Raw genomic sequence first — 21,367 nt, forward strand, 5'->3', positions numbered from 1 at the left:
GGCAGTCCTATGACTATCCTTTCTTCCATAAGACAGGCCTGGAGCAATCCACGCATGGGTTGCACTTTCCACATCATCTCATTTCTGGCTAGTTTATTTATTTATAAACAGAAATGTCATTCCCCTGTGGAGACCAAAGTTCAGTCTTATCCGAATACATCATGTGAAAATTTGCTAATCTCATCCTGTTTTCCTTAATCCTATATCACCATTGAATGTCTGATAAAACGAGCAGTCTGTCCTTAAAAGGATAGCAGTGCTGCTGCAGGAAAGGATTCACAGCCAATGGAAGAGTTTGAGTGGGAACTGGTGGTGAATTTGAAAATAATCTTTGAAATTGGCAGTGGCTTTCTGTACGATCGCAATAAAAAAGATTTCAGATGGATAATATACTGGACAATATAGAAAAAAGGGGAAAAAGAATATTTTTCCACTACTGCAGAAACGTGGTGAACATTCTTGATCCATGAGCATAAGAACAGATACTATGAAGTAACCTGTCTGAAACAGGAATTGGTACAATACAGAATTTTTGAGGAGGACAATTTTAATTTGGGGTTTCCCAGAATCAAGATAATGGAGTGCACAGAAGGGTAAGCAGCAGCTAAAACTGTCCAGAACATAGCCTGAAATAGGGTATGTATCCTATTGAGAATGTTGAAGCTGCATAATAAATATTGTAGAGGATGAAGAAGGACAGCACAGATTTAAGTGCACGCACATGAGACTCCATACTGGGGTTCCTGAAACTTGGAATAAAGTCTAAATTAAAGTTCATTTTCCTGATATGTTTCCAAAGGGATAGGAACAACAAAACAGAGGAATCAATAAATATGATAAGGGGCAAGATAGATCCTATGCTGTGCACCAGAAAGGTGAATTCCATAGCTTTCTTTCTGTTGTAGGACATTGTGCTATTATCTGTGAAGTTGTAAAAGGATACCGAATAAGAATAGCTGAAGAATGTAAAACACACTGTGGTAACCAAGCAGTACAGCAAAGAGCCCAAAAGCAGCCATGGCGTCAGTTTGGAGATTCTTAATTTTAACCATCTGAAGAGGGACTGGTTCAAAGTGGCAATCTTCAAACAGTAGAACACAGAAAGGCAGGTTGCAAAACAGAGACTCACTTGGTTTATGAACATCCAGGTAACTAGATAAGAATGTAGCCTTTCAAATATATCAAAAAAATTTGGGAATAACATAGAGAAGAAATTGTCTATTGTCACCAAGAATTGTAGGCAAAATCTGGAGAAAGCCAGACTGGTTATGATTATATCATAGGAAGTCAGTGTTCTGCTTTTGGCCCAATCAATACAATTCAAACCAACAATAAATCCATTTGCAACAACTCCTGCTGATAATTCAATTGCCAATACAATCAGGTAATAAATAACAGAAGGAGCTAAATGACTTTTCATCATTAATTAATTTTTTGCTCACTTTTAATAACTTTTGAGAAGACTTGGTTCAGAAGACATCAATTCAGAAGGCTTGGTTTAGAAGACTATTAATGTCTGGCTCATGTATATACCAAATTGATCCTTTCAGTGCAGGATGAAAATTGAGTTTCGCCTGTTGTTCAACTATAGCCAGGCCATTTCATGAAGGTTCTGACTGGACATCTATCCTATTACTCAATGTCTAGTCTATGGAAAAAATATTTGCATGTCCCTTTCCATAATACCCTGATAATGACTAATCAAATTACTATTTTAATAAATTTAAAACCTAACCATTTATTTGAATATAGCATGGGATTTCTAAAATAAGGAAGAGGTACACATTGAGTGGTACATAAGTTTAAGTTACTCTGCGGTAAAATAAATAATGTTTTATATATATGTGAATGGTCAATGAAAATTGAGAGATACATTTAAATAACTTTGCCAAGGGGTTTAAACATATGTTTATAAAGCATACTTATTTTGTTTTCCATTCAAGACAATTTGTCACCATTCTTGTAATGAAATACTAACATTTCCATCAAAATAATCTCCAGCAGCAGTGATGGCATCACACCTAGTGTTTTTATTGTAATCGGGTGTTAACACCTTATGATAAAAATATTAATATAACAAAGAAGATGTAAATGATGAGAAAAAGAAGAAATATGCATCTGGCCTTGAACCTTGATGTTCTAATCTTTGCCTATATGCCGAAACAGCCGAAACACTCCTTTCTTGATAAAGTTTTCTTTTCCCCATATGTAGCACATTCTGTGATCCTGAGGTAAAAACACAGAGTAAAGCCACAATTCCTGACCTGCTCTTTTAAGAGGAAGTCTAATGCCTTTGTAAGCCAAAAAATAGAGTAGGTAGAGCTTCCTTAAAAGGAAAGGAAGAACCTTCTGACATCATAAAAGAAAAAAGCAAACAGGGCTTAATGAATCTCTGGGAAAGCAAAGTGCATTGATCCTTGTCTGGCTCCAGAGAGAATTTACTCAGTGTTTTGGAACAGTGGTCAAAATGGACTGAGGAGATTCATATAAGAGGGTTTTCCCTTTATCCTCTCCCCTTGTTCTTGTCATGAAGACAGAAAGCAGAAAACCAGAATTCCGAAGTGAAGGCAATGCAGTGTTTATATATTGCTCTACACATTGGCAGATTCTGCTTTTGAATCTAAAACCTATAGTGCCAAATTCTTTTTAACCACCCCATAATCTAATTTACACTCTTGGGCTGCGTCTAGACTGGCATGATTTTGAGGAAATACTTTTAACGGAAAAGGTTTTCCGTTAAAAGTATTTCCGCAAAAGCGCGTCTAGATTGGTCCTAGAGTTATTGTTATAACGATGTGCTTTTGCGCAAAAGTGCGTCTACATTGGCGGGACGCTTTTGCGCAAAAGCAGAAGCCTGGAATCATTTTGAAGAGGGTAAAAGGGCACCAGCCCTTTCCGGGGGCGGGGGCTGGAGCTCCTTTGAGACACGTGTTTAAAGGGATCTCTCCGGACAGTTGTTACTCTCCTGCTGCATGCTATAGGACCTCTTACAGGGACTGACAGCCATAGCAGTTCTGGTGGTTGCCCTCTGCCTTTTTGGTCACCACTGCCTTTTGCCACTTAGTGCCTTTGCCTGTTTTTTTTTTTTTATCTCCCTTGTTTTATCTGCCACGGAACCAGGGGTGGCCATGTGCCTGCTCTGGCCCCTTCCGGCCATTTTGGAGTGCCTGCAGCTGCTGCTCCAAGCTGCTGTCCTCCTGTTCCAGGACATGGAGGCGCAGGTCGCTTTGGACTCCCTCACCACGGAGGCCATGGTGTCCCTGTGGCATCCCCACCCCAGCGTGGAGAGGCCACTGTGGAGACTAGACACCAGTACGGACTGGTGGGACCGGCTGGTCCTGGGGCAATGGGGAGACCAGCAATGGCTCCGAAACTTTCGCATGTGAAAGCGGACGTTCCTGGAGCTATGTGCCTGGCTCGCCCCTGTGCTCCAGAGAACCACCACCCGGTTGCGGGCACCCATCCCCATCAACAAGAGGGTCGCCATCGTAGTCTGGAAGCTGGCCACCCCGGACAGCTACCGATCGGTGGCACACCAGTTCGGGATGGGCAGATCCACCGTCAGTGTCGTCATGATGGAAGTAAGTCCCAGGGGGAGTGGGGAGGGGGGGGTGTTGCACTCCATGCCCAGGGGCAGCCAAGACTCCAGGCTGGGTCACCCAGGGGTTTGGGCCATCCCTCCCTTGCACAGGCCTGCTGGTGGGGTGTGGAGCGAGGGGGCCCTGGTGTGTGTGTGTGTGTGTGTGAGCACAGAGGCCATCACCGGGGGGGGGGGAGCAAGGGAGCGCACACTCACTCTGCCTTATGTGATATATTCCCCAGTGTTTCTCTGCACCCTTCTGCAGGTCGTCCACGCCATCCACAACATCCTGCTCTCGAGAGTCATCTGGCTGCGCGACATGGATGCTACGGTGGCCGGCTTCGCTGCCCTCGGGTTCCCCAACTGCGGGGGAGCCCTGGATGCAACCCACATCCCTGTCCGGGCCCTGGATCATCGAGCGGCCCATTTTATGAACAGGAAGGGGTACTGCTCGATCATACTCCAGGCTCTTGTGGACCATCGTGGCTGTTTCCTGATGTTTATGCGGGCTGGTCCGGCAGGGCACACGACTCCCGCATACTACGCAACTCCGGCCTGTTTCGCAGGCTGGAGGCGGGCACCTGCTTCCCAGGTGGGAATTTATTGTCGGGGATGTGCCTATGCCCATCTGTGTCATCAGGGACATGGCCTACCCCCTGCTGCCCTGGCTAATGCGGCCCTACACAGGGCGGCCGGACCAGAATCGGGCCTGGTTCAACGACCGCCTCAACCGGACCCGCAATCATGTGGAGTGCGCCTTCGGCCACTTGAAAGCCCGCTTCTGGTGTTTGCTCACCCGTCTCGAGATGGGTGAGCGGAATGCCACAGAGGTAGTGGCCACGTGCTGCGTGAGCCACAATGTTGTGGAGCGGAGTGGAGAGGTCTTCCTCCCCGCATGGATGGCAGCTGAGGGCCAGGCCTATGAACAGCCCTGCACAGCTGCCATCCGCCAGGCGCACCAGGATGGGGTGCACATCCTGGAGGCCCTGATGGACATGTTCTCCCAGGCCCCATAGTAGGGTCGCCTCGGTCTCCCTTTACAACTCCCTCCCATCCCCTCCCCCCCCTCCCTCCCCTCCCTTCTCCTCCCCTTACCTCCCAATAAACACCAAACACAGTTTTTCTTGAACACAAAAACTTGTCTTCGTTTTATTTACAATGGGGAGAGAGGAGATCTAGGATGGGAGGGAGAGGAGACCTTGAACTGGGAGGGGGAGGAGCTACTCCTGTGAGGGGTGGCCCCTGCAACCACTCCTGTGGGGGTGGACCTGCACATGGGGGGTAGGCCACATTGGGGCAGGCTGCACGGGGAGGTGGGCAGGAGCAGGAGGGATGGGGCAGGGGCAGGAGCAGGAGGGACAGGGACAGGGGCAGGAGCAGGAGGGGAAGGAGGGGCCATTGCAGGAGGGGCAGGGACAGGAGCAGGAGGAGCCAGCCTCTATTTGACCTTGGTTCCACAGCCCACCGGGGACATCTGCTGGAGGACCTTCTGGCTCAGTTTCTTCCCTGTGAGCTATATCGCGCAGCAAGGCTCGGGACTTTCTTCTCCTCCCCCCCACCAGCCCCAGCAGGAAGCCATGCTGGTGCTCCAACTTCATGGGGGAGGGCGGAGGAACGAGGCTGGAGCTCCAGAGTGGTATCCCCACTGTGGAGGGAAGGAGGAGGTGGCTGAGCTTAAACGCAGACCACCTGGAAGGTGGCCGCAGACCACTAGTGGTCCATGGACCACAGTTTGAGAACCACTGAAGAAAAGGCATACAAAGCAATGCTGAAGGAGACCTGTGGTTGCTCATGGTGTGTGAGCAAGAGCTGGAGGAGAAGCAGAATTTGCTCAAGTAGAAGGAAGACATCATGCAAAAGTAAGCTGTGCTAAGTTTTGCCCATATGTTTGGCGTGCAATCTGCTCTTGTAGTTGCTGCTGTGCAAGAACCTGCTGATATTGATCTCATTACAATTCTCCTCTTCTCCTTGCTTCTCCCTCCTCCCCTTTGCATGCAGCACAAGTCACGGGAAGTATGACACAAACATAGAATTTGATTCATAAACTTCAAATGTTATCTCTTTCCTGCATCAATAGCACCAGCAAGATGTATTCCTCCTCTGTCACTCTTCTCCTTTACACGAGACATGTGTATCACAGATGCACTATTAGGCTATGTCTACATTGGCCCCTATTCCGTAATAGAGATGCTAATGTAGCACTTGGGAATAGGCAAATCCGCGGGGGATTTAAATATCCCCCGCGGGATTTGCATTTTCATGGCTGCCGCTTTTTTAAGTAGGATTAAGAGATCCTACGGAATAGGGCTTATTTTCCAGAGGATCACGTCCAGACTGGTGCTTTTCTCCAGCTTATCTACAAGCTGGAAAAAAGCGGCAGCCATGAAAATGCAAATCCCGTGGGGGATATTTAAATCCCCCGCGGATTTGCCTATTCCCAAGTGCTACATTAGCATCCCTATTACGGAATAGGGGCCAATGTAGACGTAGCCTTATAGAAACATAAGCCCAGTGTGCTTGGCTTCTAGGTAAGTCCACAGAAGGATGGGGAGGAAGGCCTGCTGTGGACCCTGCTGAATAACAGGAACCTGCACGTGTATCTGAGTAATAAGATCAGCATACCCCATATCATTAACAATGGCTTGCCACAAGGCTCTGTACTTTGTACCAACCCTTTTTAATATTTACATAGTTGTTATGCCTCTGCTCTCAGTATCACATCCCTCCAAATAGCAGGCCCTTCCTTTGCATGTTATGGAAACCCATTCATTTTCTAGGGCTTCTAGCTGTCCTGGGACAACCAAACCCTGACCGTGCTTTAAGTTAATAGGAGAGGAAGTTGCACACCAAATTTGGGGACTCTAGCTCTTACCTTTTAATAAGAGCAAATGAACAAATGGACTGATTGAGTTCCCCTGATAATCAATAGGAGATTAAAGTTAATACTTTGCTAGTGGCTGTAAAGCTGGTGAGTGAGACAAAAAGTTGGGAGAGACAAGGGTAATAAAGAGTTCAAAAGCTGCTGGAACTCCTTAGTTTCCTGGAGCACTTTCAGGGAGAGGAAGGCAACTGCTGGGAATAAATCAACAGTCAAGTTCTGCTCTGAAGGGAAAGGATTTTCCCATAATTTAGTTTGTTTTATTGGTGCTTATGAAAGAAAAAGGAATTTAAAGATTTCATTGTATTGTCCTGCTGGAGCGTAAGAGACTCTAAGACTGATTTAAAATAGGACTTAAAATAAGGCAGAGAAGTATTCACTACAAACTCTCCTTTGCTTGAATGAATCAATGCCCCTTCTCAAATTTTGCAGTGAATTCTTAGTACATTGGCTTGCTTATTAGTCTGAGACGGAATTTTGGGCTTGACTTTTGATACTTCTATATCCTTACTAATATGTGTGAATAACAAAGAACAAAGGCATTAATATCTTACACATGCCTATAAGCAGATGGGGTGAAAAGAACTTCTCTTCCAAGCCTAGAACAAACAACCAGTTAGGAGGGGCAAAGGGAAATAATAAATAAAAGGAAACAGTAAAAAATAAAGAAAAGCCTGGCCTTGGCCAGAGCACAAGCTCACTCTTTCCCCCTTCCATGGGATACAAGAGGAGAGAGATGAAGATGCTAGACTCACAAGCCCTCCTCCCCTCAAAAAAATGGAACACAAACATCAATTGTAAAGGAGGTGGGATGAAGTGTGCACACTGTGTTATATATGTGTCAGCTAAGGAAAAGGAATTGGGAATGGGGATCTGAGAATGCAAATGGGAAAAGGGAACACAGGCAAGGCTCTAAGGCATCTGAGTTGGGAAAGGAGACATAGGAGCTACATCTACACTGGCCCCTTCTTCGGAAGGGGCATGCTAATTTTGAACTTGGGAATAGGGAAATCCGTGGGGGATTTAAATATCCCCCGCGGGATTTAAATAAACATGACCGCGGCTTTTTTTCTGGCTTGGGGAAAAGCTGTAAAAAAGCATCTAGACTGGCATGATCCTCCGGAATAAAGCCCTTTTCTGGAGGATCTCTTATTCCTACTTCAAAGTAGGAACTCTTATTCCTATTCCCAAGTTATCCTTCAAAGTAGGAATAAGAGATCCTCCGGAAAAGGGCTTTATTCCGGAGGATCGCGCCAGTCTAGACGCTTTTTTCCGGCTTTTCCCCAAGCCGGAAAAAAAGCAGCGGTCATGTTTATTTAAATCCCGCGGGGGATATTTAAATCCCCCGCGGATTTCCCTATTCCCAAGTTCAAAATTAGCATGCCCCTTCCGAAGAAGGGGCCAGTGTAGACGTAGCCAGGGTGAAGGTTCTGAAGTGGCAGACCTGGGACCAAAACATGTAGAGCTACAGTTATGCTTGCTTGGAACTAACCCCCAAAAACATTGCATTTCCTATGCTTCAGACTTCAGGTCTTCTGCTTTATGTCTGTGTAACAAGAACCAGGCAAGGAGATGATGGGAAAAAGACCTCCAACATCTTGGTGTTGTGGCTTGGCTGCATCACACTGGGCAGATGAATAGGAGCCATATAAGTTCTCCTTCCCATCTGTACATACAGGTGCTTGGAGGGGATTATGATGCTGTCTAACTCAGAGTAGAATCTGACTCAGATGGTTTTCCTTGTATTATTTGTAAACATACATTTCACACACTATAGTTTTAAAAGCTTCATATAATTTTAGTAGAAATCTGTGTGTGTATTTGTAAAAGAGAGAGAAGGAATGACTACCATATGTTTGGTTTTTTTTGCTATAAATGCTTTACTATAAGTGATTGTTGTCACCCTTTTTCCAATGAGAATTTGTGTTTTCATAGCAATTAGTGAACTAAAGTATAAACTTTCAGGAGAAAAATGGTTTAATACAGGGGTGGTCAATAATTGGCCCAAGGGTCAAATACAATTCACAAGGGTTATCCCCTGTCAGGCTGCTGGATGCTTTATTTATCTGTATGTGCACAGGTACAGCTGATCACAGCTTCGTCTTGGTTGTGGTTCACTGTTATCTGCCAATAGGAGCTGCAGTAAGTGGTAGCCCAGCCCACATCACTTCCCACAGCTCTCAGTGGTCAGGAAAAGCAAACTGAAGCCAATGGGAGTTACAATCAGGTGTACCTGAGGATGCACAGGTAAACAAAACATTCGGCAGCTCATCAGGAGTTAATCCTGATGAATTATCATTTTGTAGATTCTCTCTGTAACTGGCTATTGAAATTCCTTTGTAGAAGATGGCTACTTTTAAATCCATGATTGAGTGACCAGGCAGGTTAAAATGTTCCTTTACAGGTTTGTGTGTGTTACCATTTCTGATATCTGACTTGTGTCCATTTAACCTTTGTCATAGAGACTGTCCAGTTTGACCAATATATATGGCAGAGGCACTGTTGGCACTTGATGACATATATCACATTAGTGGATGTTCAGTTGTATGAGCCCCTGATGTTGTGGCTTTTGTGTTTAGGTCCTGATATGGCGTCACTTGTATAGATATGTGGACAGAGTTCTATGATGTTCTCTGACATACTGTTGTTGATAGTGTTTTGGAGCACCACATGCCATGTGGCAAACACTGAATTTTTCTTATTGCTAGTGAATAAAACTGAATAATAGTCACTTAATGAACAACGAGTAGTGGCACCACAGAGACTAACAAAAATATATAGAATCATAAATTTCCATCTTGTTTTCTGTTATTTCCATTCAAATTCATTTGAAGAAGTGGGTTTTACCCACAAAAGCTTATGATTCTATATATCTTTGTTAGTCTCTAAGGGTATGTCTAGACTACATGGCTCCGTCGACAGAGCCATGTAAACTAGTTTACCTGGCATAGGCAAAGAAGTGGGGAATTAAAGAATCCCCGCTTCATTAAAATAAACATGGCCGTTGCGCTGTGCCGGATCAGCTGATCGTCAGCACAGCGCGGTAGTCTAGACGCGGATAGGTCGGATGGGGAAGCCTTTGCCCACCGATCCCTTATGCCTCGTGAAATGAGGCTTATAGGATCGGTTGGCAAAGGCTTCCCCAGCCAACCGATCTGCGTCTAAACTACCACGCTGTGCCGGATCATCTGATCGTCTGGGGGACTAGAGAAATTCCATGTCACAGAACAGTGTTGAGGTGAAAAGCTCAGCAAGACTCCAAAAGAGACTGGATACTTATGTGGGTAATAAGAGTAACTGAAAAAAAAAGTTAACACCAACATACATTTCAGAAGAGATGGTAAACCTCATGCTTCAAGCCATGGACTATTACCCCTGATCTTCACTACACTATCAAATAAAGATATGCAACTGCAGCTACGTTAATTGTATTTCTTAAGTCAAAATATCTTAACTCGAATTTTGGTGCCATCCACACTGTAGGAAGTCAAAGGGAGCACACTCTCCCTTTGACTTCCCATACTCCTTATAGAAACAGGACTACTGGCATCGACAGGAGCACCCTCTCTGATTGAATTAGCGTGTCTTCACTAGACTCGCTAATTCGAACCCCAGAAGAGTGACTGTGGCTGCTTCAATCTTATCTGTAGTGTACACATGCCCTAGAGATCAGGATTAGATCTACCCTTGGGGAATATCGCACATCTCATAATATAGTATTTCTTTCACTTTCCTATGAGTCATTTGGAACTGACCACTGTCAGAGATAAGATGCAGGAGCAGATGGGGGACAGGTCTGATCTAGAGTGGCTACTAATATGATTCTGAATTCATCCTATAAAATTTAAATTTAGATATGTAAAACTTGCTATAATACCAGTTAAGCAAAAACACTGTCATTTATTCAATGGCTGGATATAGAAATATTTATTGGGGGGAGGGGCGTTCCCCTTAGATTTAGCAATCATGAAAATAGAAGACTAATGACTTGAACAAGTAATGTACCATGCAAGCATTGAAAACACTTTATTCCTGACAATCATCAACAGGACTGTAATAATCCCATGATTTCCTCAAGCAGAGATTACAAAATGGGCAGAACTGACACAATGAGTGTAATGGATACAATGAGTGTAATGGGCCCTAAACACACTAATCCACTGAGCCACTTGGCTTTCTCATGCAGGTCAAATCAAATCAAATTTTAAAAATATGTCCTTAGCTGCCTTACAATGTGACTCTTGCTTCTAAAGAATTATTTAAATTTGTAATATGATGATGCAGCAGTTCATATAAATCTGCTTCTTATTATTTTCTGCATCACGTTTCTTTACAGTATTGTCCTTATTTGCCACAGTGATTTTCATAGCTCACACAGGGTATGTCTACACTACAAAGTTAATTCAAACTAACGGACATTAGTTCGAATTAACTTTGATAGGCGCTACACTAGCACTCCGCTAGTTCGAACTTAATTCTAAGTATTATAGCGCTTAGTTCGAACGAGGTAAACCTCATTGTACAAGGACTAAGCCTAGTTCTAATTTACTAGTTCGAATTAAGGGCTGTGTAGCCCCTTAATTCGAACTAGTGGGAGGCTAGCCCTCCCCAGCTGTCCCTGGTGGCCACTCTGGGCACCACCAGGGAAACTCGCCTGCCCCCTCCCGTCCCCGAACCCCTTAAAGGGGCATGGGCTGGCTACGGTGCCCGTGCCAGGTGCAAGCCTGCCAGCACCCAGCCAGCAGACCCTGCACCTGGCATGGCACGAACCAGCCACCCACTGCCACCCAGCCCTCCGCCTCTTCCCGGGACCAGGCTGGCAGCTCCTGGGAGCCTGCCCAGCGCCCACCTGGTCTAGTGCGGAGATCGTGGACCTCATCCACGACCTCCGCACTAGGCACAGGAAAGTGGCCGTCTAGGGCAGGAGAGCTGCCAGCCTGGCTACCCAGGAGCAGGTTTGCATGAAAATCAAGGTGGTCCACTTAGACCCTTGACCCTGAGCCCTGAGCTTAGAATGTCCGTACTGGGTCAGACCAAAGGTCCATCTAGCCCAGTAGCCTGTCTGCCGACAGCGGCCAACCCTAGGGACCCTGGAGGGGATGGACCGAAGACAGTGACCAAGCCATTTGTCTCGTGCCATCCATCTCCAGCCTTCCACGAACCTTGGGCAGGGACACCACTCCTACCCCCTGGCTAATACCACTCCATGGACCCAACCTCCATGACTTTATCTCACTTCTCTTTAAACTCTGTTACAGTTCTAGCCTTCACAGCCTCCTGCAGCAAGGACTTCCACAGGTTGACTCTTTGCTTTGTGAAGAAGAACTTTCTGTTACTAATTTGAAGCTTGCTACCCATTCCTTTCCTTTGGTGTCCTCTAGTCCTTCTATTATGGGAACTAATGAAGAACTTTTCTTTATGCACCCTTTCCACCCCACTCATGCTTTTATAGACCTCTATCCTTTCCCCCCTCAGTCTCCTCTTTTCTAAACTGAAAAGTCCCAGTCTCTTTAGCCTCTCTTCATATGGGACCTGTTCCAAACCTCTGATCATTTTAGTTGCCCTCCCCTCTCCCACCCTCTCTCTTCCCCTCTCCCACCAGCTTTTCCCAGTCTCCCCCAGTTTTGTTCAATAAAGAGAGATTCTATTATTGAACACAATTGTCCTTTATTTTGTACATCAGGAAGGGGGGCTAGAGAGGGGTAAGTGGAAGGAGGTGAGGGAGGAATGGGGTACGAGCCCCCGATGGGGAGGACTGGGCTGGCTCTGCGGGCTTCTGGGGGTGGAAGCTCTCCTGCAGCCCCCCAATTGCTCCCTCTCCCCAGATGGCAGCCTGTGGCAAGTGCAGCCGGTCTGATGGACAAGTGCTGTGATGTGCCCAGTGTGGGTACTCTGGGCAATCCAAGCCAGGACTGCTTTGCATGCGGGGCACCCCTGAGAACTGTCTGTCCGGGGTGGGGGTCGGGTCCCTTTAAGCACAGCCCTCGGCTAGCCTGAGACAGCAGCTCCACGCTCTAAGTCCTCATCTGATGCCCGGCCGGCACTGCTTCCGGCCATCCTTAATCCTGGTTCAGGGTCCACTTAATGTGGACATGCTAGTTCAAATTAGCAAAACGCTAGTTCGAACTAGTTTTTTAGTCTGGATGCGTTAGTTCGAATTAGCTTAGTTCGAATTAACTAAGTTAGTTCGAATTAGCGCTGTAGTGTAGATATACAGTTTCATAAACTTGTGTGCTTGTTTCCCAATGATGACGATGTGAGTGATTTATAGTAATAGTACATGTATATCTCTATCCTTAAAATCAAGTATCTTGGGTACTGTCCTAGGTGTGGGTGTTATACTATTGTCTGTACTAACTATCCTGTGTATTGAAATAGATCTGTGTATTGAAATAGATCTGTGTAACTTTTCACTGTTTTCCTTTACTATTGTGTGCATAATAAAGTTAACAAGAGTTTATCTGAAGTGTTTTTACTGGCTTCTCTCATATCCAAAAGCCGAACCACACAACATCTAGGTACTGGGTAATCATTTTCTTGTTCTTAAATTCTTGTATTAGAATGATATCCCATTTGCAAATTATAGTCATTATGCAATAACCTCTTTGATACTTCACTCTGAAGTCTGAATTATCTATATACATCTCTTGAATCCTAGTAGGGATTCTGCTATTACTTCTAGTTCAATTTGGTGTCTAATTGACTGCTCATCTTTAATTCTAGTATTCATATATTTGAGGATCCTGCTATTACTTCCACACATAGAGGATTACCGCTATTAACTGTCCAATGACAGAATAAATCTTTTGTGGATTTAAATTTGTATTAATAGATTGGCATGTATTTCCAGGATCATTTCTATGTCTTCTATCTCTTACGCTTACTTAAAAAAGTTTTAATGGGTTTTTTCTGTGAACTTTCTTTGGATTCTGCATATTTCTCTTTACAGGATGTGTCCAAAATGGCTCACAGGGATACAGTCTGATTCAAAGTCTATTTAAATTAACAAAAACACTTCTGCTGACTTCAACAGGCTTTGGATCAAGTGCAACTATTGTCCAAATTCACCCCTTTGGCTTTATTAGTAACTAAAAAGAAATGAATAACTTATGATAAACTTCAGCCTAAGCTTATGCTTATGTTCCTAAACACTTTCTCTAATCCCCATAGATAGGTCTCTCTATCCCAAAAAGGCTCTTCACTCCTTTTACTATTGAGTGAGTCCTGGCTGTGCCCTGTTTAACTGGAGAAAACAGTTTCTATTTCTGTTCACAGTAACGCGAATCTTCTCAACTGAGCATACCACCAATGGCCTCACATACTAGCTGTGATATGGACTAAGAAATGGACTGTGACCATCATTTCAGGTAATAAACAATAGATGCTCAGATATTTTTTTTAAAAATCGGGTCAGTGTTTATTTCCTGCAATATGAAGCAGTATCCCAGAGTTTAAAGTCTCTTGCATTCTACCATAAATCCCCTGCTACATTCAGATACGTAGTGTTGTTTTGACAGATAAAGGTATTTGATGAGTTCCATTTGTAGTCAAAAAGGTTTCACGGCAATGGACAAAAATTGAATTAGTGAGGGATTTTGTGAAAGGTATGAATTTTAAACAGACTCACACACTTCTAAAAATATTCAAAAGGGTTTAATTCATAAACAAAAGCATGTTCAATGAAGACATTTTTGGCGTCATGTTTTCAATACCATATGAGCTTTCTTCAGCTCAGTGCAGCATGGTTTGATTGACAATAAAAGAAGGATTAAAGAAAATATATGAGACCTTATGAGATAACCATATAATTTAAAAGAAATCAAAGAGGCAGGAACATTTCACAAGGTTAAAACATCAAAACTAAGAAACCCAAAGATGAAAAATAGAGGGGAAAATCTTTTTAAAAGGTATTCCAGCATCAGAAACATCAAAATACCATTTCTTTGCACCTTGTCAGGAAATGCTTGACTGAGTTTGACACAGTGTGCACATAGGAATTTGTTTCCTGGAGAATAATGCTTTGAGCAGTATGTATTAGAAAAATACTTTCAACTTTACACATCACAGCATTAACTTTGTAATTGGCATCCGTGTTCACTGTGACTATGTGGAGCGGAAAAATCCCTTTCTAATCTTTTCTAATTTCAAGGGCTCTCATAACCTATTTTCTATTTCCTCTGATTTGGGGTTTGTTTGTAGCTTTTTGTTAAAACATCATTTCAAAACATTTGCTACTAAATGATTGTAATGATGATATGAGATGACACTATTTTATTCCATTTCATGCCTCAGTAGTCTATGCTATAATTTTCATCTCCAAATAGAAGGTTCCATGAAGTTTTCTTCTGTACTTGTTTGATCCGACCCTTATAAAATAGCTTTGATTGTTCTTACATTGCTATAATATTTAATCTGTGTTTCAAGATATTGAGGATGATGTGGACTAACCAAAAATATGGTCTGATCCAAAGCCCGTATAAATTAACAAAAAGACTTCTGCTGACTTCAACAGGCTTTCGATCAAGTATAACTATTATCAAAATTTACCCGTTTGCCTTTATTAGTAACTAAAAAGAAATAACCAAGAACACTTCTGTTTACCACACTGACTAATGGGTAATCATACAAGCAATTCCCTCAGACAATACAGTTTTCACGTGTCACCACCAGTATTACTCCTTCTACAGGTGTGAGGTTATGAAAACCAATCTAATCAAATAAAAAGGTCCTTCCAATCCCAAAGGACCAGCCACATTCCCAGGTCAATGTATAATTTAAAATCTTACCCAAAAAGTACACTGTCGATGACTCTTTAAAATCTAGAGGGTTGGTTATTTAAGAAAAGAAAGAAAGGATGAGAGTTAAACTTGTTAAAAGAATCAGATACATATAATAATTGCCATGAACTTGGTGCAGGCTTGTAGCAGAGATGGAATGACTGTTGGCTTAAGTCAAGTTTCTGGAGTACACCCACCTTAGGATGGCTCATTCCATCTTTTATTCAGAGCTTGAGCTTGTAGTAAAGATCCACTACAGTGAGAAGCAGGACTGAAGAAAAAAGGGAGGAATTTCCAGGGTTCGTTATATATCCTTGGCCATGTGGAGAGAATCCCATTGTTCTCACTGTGTAAAAGTTTATCCCAAAGTGGAGTTTGTAGTCACCTGAGCACGTCACCTGTCCATGACTCAGTACTTTGCAGGTAGATGCCATGGCACACATTCCAGACTGAAGGTTTGCAGGAAAAGCCATTCAGTGGAATTGTACCACGGTGCAAATAAGTGATGGTCACATGAACACCACCCTATACCGAAAGCCTACCGACTGCTATGCTTACCTACATGCCTCCAGCTTCCATCCTGGACACACCACACGATCCATTGTTTACAGCCAAGCACTCAGGTATAACCTCATATGCTCCAGCCCCTCAAACAGAGACCTACACCTACAAGATCTTCAACAAGCATTCTGTAAACTACGATACCCACACGAGGAAGTGAGGAGACAGATTAACAGAGCCAGACCTGTACCCAGAAGCCTCCTGCTACAGGACAAGCCCAAGAAAGAAACCAACAGAACACCGTTGGCCATCACCTACAGTCCCCAGCTAAAACCTCTCCAATGCATCATTAGTGATCCATCCTGGACAAAGATCCCTCACTTTCACAGGCCTTGGGAGGCAGGTCAGTCCTCGCCCACAGACAGCCCACCAACCTGAAGCATATTCTCACCAGCAACTATACACCGCACCATAATAACTCTAACTCAGGAACCAATCCATGCAACAAACCTCGGTGCCAACTCTGCCCACATATATACACCAGCAATACCATCACTGGACCTAACCAGATCAGCCATACCATCACTGGTTCATTCTCCTGCACATCTACTCACATAATATATGCCATCATGTGCCAACAATGCCCCTCTGCTATATACATCGGCCAAACTGGACATCCCTACATAAAAGAATAAATGGACGCAAATCAGATATTAGGAATGGCAACATACAAAAACCTGTAGGGGAACACTTCAATCTCCCTGGACATACAATTGCAGATCTAAAGGTAGACATCCTGCAGCAAAAAAACTTCAGGACCAGACTTCAAAGAGAAACTGCTGAGCTACAGTTCATCTTCAAGTTTGACACAATCAACTCAGGATAAAACAAAGACTGTGAATGGCTTGCTAACTACAAAAATAGGTTCTCCTCTCTTGGTATTCACACCTCCAGATCAGCTACTAGAAGTGGGCCTCATCCTCCCTGATGGGATCCACCTCGTCATCTTTAGCCTGATTCTGGCCTGCATATTTATACCTGCCTCTGGAAATTTCCACTACATGCATCTGACGAAGTGAGTCTTTGCCCACGAAAGCTTATGCGCCAACACTTCGGTTAGTCTATATGATGTCACAGGACTCCTCGCCGCTTCAGTGGAATTGGTTACCTCCCTTGCATTAATTGCTGAATGTTTCTTCATAGGCTGATCAACTTGACTAGCCTTTTGCAGACATGCTGGCTAGCTATTTTGGGGGTGCTACTCCAGGTGCTAGGATTTGAAATACTATTACATAGCCCTTCAAATACAAAAATGATAAATTCAAATGAATGATGTGAGTATAACCAGTAAATCATAAGTATTTTATAGATATCTCACTTGGCATACTTTTGTACAAGATTTGTTGCAAACATAGACCAGTTGCCGTCTATGACACCTTTCCCTGGGGTCAGAGCAACAGTGCTGGCCACTTCCAGGAGTGGTATGGAGTAAGGACCAGCAAGAAGCTTCCTCAGCAACGGTGGTCAAGGGACTCCTGTCCCTTTTAAATCACCTTGGCCCCTGAACAATCACCCTTTCCCCCTCTGCAACTTTCCCCGCTCCCAGCAGCAGGCCTGATTCCAGCCAGGGGTGGCCCTAGACTTGCTGCCAGCAACTGGCACCTTAGGTGAACCATGCAATCGGTGCCCCCACCTCCAAACCCCTCAATGATATTGCTCCACCATTTGGCATCCCATTTCACTTGGCACCCTAGGCAACTGCCTAGTTTCGCCTATAATTTGGGAAAACACCACCAAGTTCATAACCAAAACCATGAGTAAACGTCCCAGCTCAAGTAGGTTGGGCAATTTCCTGAACTCCCCTGGGATTTACAGGTTAAATAAATAATCTGTTAAATAAATAATCATCACCAGAAAGCTTCTATTGAAAGTACATCTACACTGCACACCATAGGCAGAGGTCCACATTACAGTGTGTAGCTATGCATGTGTATGAAAGTGTGATGCAGGAGAGGCAACTGGGAAACAGTGACAAGGAAAACCTCAGGCAGCTTCTTGTGGTGGAGAAAGACTCCGGGTATGTCTACATTACCCCGCTAGTTCGAACTAGCGGGGTAGTGTAGACATACCCACCATTATTAAAGAGACAAAAGGACACTACAGTGCTAACAGTGTGGAGGAGGAACTGCTTGGGTATATAAGGCCTTGTGTAAGGGTACATATCTTGCCGTTCTGGTATGGCTGTACTTTACACACCTATGCATTTGCAGCCCTAGTTCAAATTAGGCTGCAAGTGTAGACATACGCCCTGAGATTTATCCCTATCTTTTCTAATCAAATCTTGTGAACAATTGATAAAAACAATATGGCTACGTCTACATTGGCAAGATTTTGGGCAAATACTTTTAACGCAAGAGTTTTTGTGTTAAAGTATTTCCACAAGAGAGCGTCTACACTGGCATGAGCTTTACAATCAATTTCATAAAGATTAGGAGGAAACAATCAATGGGACTGAAATACACTGTGCAGAGCATGTTTCATTCTCCATCGAGAGACATCTCTGCGGGTGCTCCACATCAGGTATAGAACATCCCAGCGCCTCTGGATGGAGTTTTGCTAGCATGCGACATGCATGGCATGCGACATGCGTCATGCGACATGCGCGAACTCCCTGACTAGCTATGTGCAGGCGCAGCCTCCTGCCTCCCTCCACCTCATTCCACGTGGCATACAGCTAGTTCAGATAGGAAGCCTAATCCGAACTAGCTAGTCCATGCCACGTGTAGCCGCGCGGCATGGGGTCCGACCTAGCCGGCATTTAAAAATGGCGCCGGCCGGCTTTATGCAAATGAAGCCCGGGAAATTCAAATCCCGGGCTTCATTTGCAACTCCGTATGACTACATTAACCCCCCTACTTCGAACTAGGGAGGTAGTGTAGACATACCCAAAGAGATCATTTAAAATTAAACATATAGATAAGACTCTCACGACCTACTGAATCTCCTCACAGACAAGTTAGGAGGAGTGATAATGAGAGCCAACATTCCCCTATGTCAGCGGTGGGATCTTTGGCTCACACAACATCATTAGCTGATACAGGGGTGGTAATTCTATCTTGTCTGCGAACACTTCGGAGGACATTTCCTCTTTCCAAAACTTATTCAAAAGAGTTTCACAAGATCTAAATATCCCTATGGAGGAAGTACAGAATACTCCCCACAAGCTCACTAACATCCTTCAAGCCGAATTTCTCTTCACACATTCACCCCTGATACAGAAACGTGCAACACAGTACAGTACTAGTGTAGACTTAGCCTTAATTTATTCCCTCAAAAAATTCAGAAGTGCATTTCCCTGGTCTGAAAAACAGACTCAACTTTGATGTTACTGATATGTATAATTTTTTTTATCACTATAGATGTTGACTTCACTACCAAACAGAAACAATGCCACTTATATACAACATGGAACCATATATTAGATGTCATGGCACAACAGAGCAATGGCTTAAGATGCCGAAATAGACTTTGGGATGTCCAGTGTTGTTTTTGCACATTGTGCAGCTTGCATTTGCCCTGTTTGGTGCTTTCCTTCTGCACATTTACCATCTCATTGCTGTAAAAATAAACTCATAGGACTAATAAAACGCCATGATCTCTTGAATTAAAAGTTTTGTCCCTGAAAAGGATTTTGATGTACATGTGGAATTTCATATTGCCTTGTGCTTTTTCTACTAAACATATAAGTAATACTGAAGTACATCATAGAGTCCAGAACTACAGACATGAAATTTTGTTTTGTTGCTAAATGAAATAATACATTAAAAAACTTCTACATTGTTACTCATTATCTACCACCTTCAGTTATTTGGATATTTTTGAAGCAACAGCAATCTAAAACTTTTCTTGTCACTTTCTTAAAGATCCTGATGTTGATAATTGCAAAATGTTGCTCATTTCCATTGTCTCAGTTAAGATCTTGCCAAATTGTTTTCTATCTGCTTTTATGGATTATTTGCAGTATATGTAAAAATAAAACTTAAGGAACCTAATGGAGATTAAGGAGTCTGACATTCATCCCTATTTTTGAAAAATCTTGGCCTAAGGTTGTACATAACTAATGCTAAGAGTTTGTCATGGATATTTTTCATAAAAATCGCAAACAGTCACAGGCAATAAACAAAAACTCATGGAAACCCATGATCAGCCTGTAATTTTTATTAAAGATATCCATGATGAAAAGAATAAAGAAAAGATCTGGTATGCATTGCTTTTGAGGTTCTGGGTTCCCCATTGCCCATAGCTGTGGGGCTGCTCAGGGTCCCCACACTGCCCTCAGGGCTAGGCAGCTCTGTGGACTCTAGCTCTGAGCTCTTGGGGGACCTCACCACCAATGGTGGCTTAGAATTACAGAGTCTCCTCTCAGCTGGGAGCCCCACAGCCGGGAGCTATGGGGTCTCCTGGCTTGGAGCTCTAAGGTGCTCCTTCTGCCCACAGTGGCCAGAAACCACAATTGGAGGAATATTCTTTTGTGGCAACTGGATCCTGTGGGTCGTGGCTGATAACGCCAGCCCTACCACCACAGGATGAAGTCATGGAGGTCTCTGGAAGTTATGGATTTCATGACTTCCACGAGCCCCATGACAAAATCATAGTCTTATGTATAAGTTATGTATAGCTATAACAAAGTTTAACTAAGCTATATATAACTTTTTTTATCAGTTCAAACACCTATATATAATCATGCATCAAAACAATCAAAGGACAGATGCCTAGGAGCATAAAGTACATTTTTCATTACTACTGGTAATGAAAAGGCATTAAACCCAGAGTCATGACTTAATATAGGAAGATGATCTATATATGAACAAAAGGCTCAATTATGTAACTCAGGGGTAACTGTGCTCAAGTCAAAGGAGTTATAGTGCTGTGAAACAGATATCAATGATACTGAAATATGCCCTCAAATGTTTATAGTACAGTGAACCTCATTAAAGTTACATTCTGGCCCCTTTTTTCAACATCCAAATGACAGAATTTTCACATCTATTTAACTTGGCAAAAGAACACGAGAGGAATATTCTTCTCCACTGTTTAGCCTTTCTTGAAACTTTTGCCCTGATAAATCTCATCATTAGGCTCATTTCATTCTGGTATGAAATTTTACTTACAAGTATATCATATATCCTAACAAGGTATGTTACTCATAGTAATGCAGAATCCTGACAGACCCATTCCAGATATCTTGCACCTAATCATAATATTTGGACATTAACTGAAGCAAGTTCAATAAGCCAGGCTGCCTCAAATTACTCAACATCCCATTCAAGTTATGATTAGATTTTTTTATAGAACTACAAAATTTGGTGGTTGTGGAGAATGCATTATATGAAAGATATTTGGATTTTAGTAAATCATTTGACAGTTGCTCACAAAATCTAACTTACAATTAATTGAAATTGGCTTGGGCAGTGATGTTTTCACATAGTCTGACTATCAGTTAAGGATTCTGAATCCTTAATGTGCCAAATTGTGATAGATAGTATCTAGTGAGGATGCTAAAGAAATATAATAGAGCTTGTTTTATTTAACATCTTCACTGATGATTGGAAATGGGAGGAAATAGCCTAT

At 43.3% G+C, this 21,367-nt stretch overlaps 1 protein-coding gene across 1 annotated transcript; it reads right to left on the reverse strand.

Moving 5' to 3' along the window:
* Positions 1-485: 485 nt before the first annotated feature.
* Positions 486-1,420, reverse strand: LOC102452165 (taste receptor type 2 member 2-like). The gene is given in 2 exon segments (XM_006130975.2): positions 486-625; positions 628-1,420. Coding segments are annotated over 2 exon segments (933 nt in total).
* Between the last annotated feature and the right edge of the window lie 19,947 nt (positions 1,421-21,367).

Source organism: Pelodiscus sinensis, chromosome 3 (genome assembly GCF_052426305.1).
Source record: "Pelodiscus sinensis isolate ZL-2025 chromosome 3, ASM5242630v1, whole genome shotgun sequence".
Classification (NCBI taxonomy): domain Eukaryota; kingdom Metazoa; phylum Chordata; order Testudines; family Trionychidae; genus Pelodiscus; species Pelodiscus sinensis.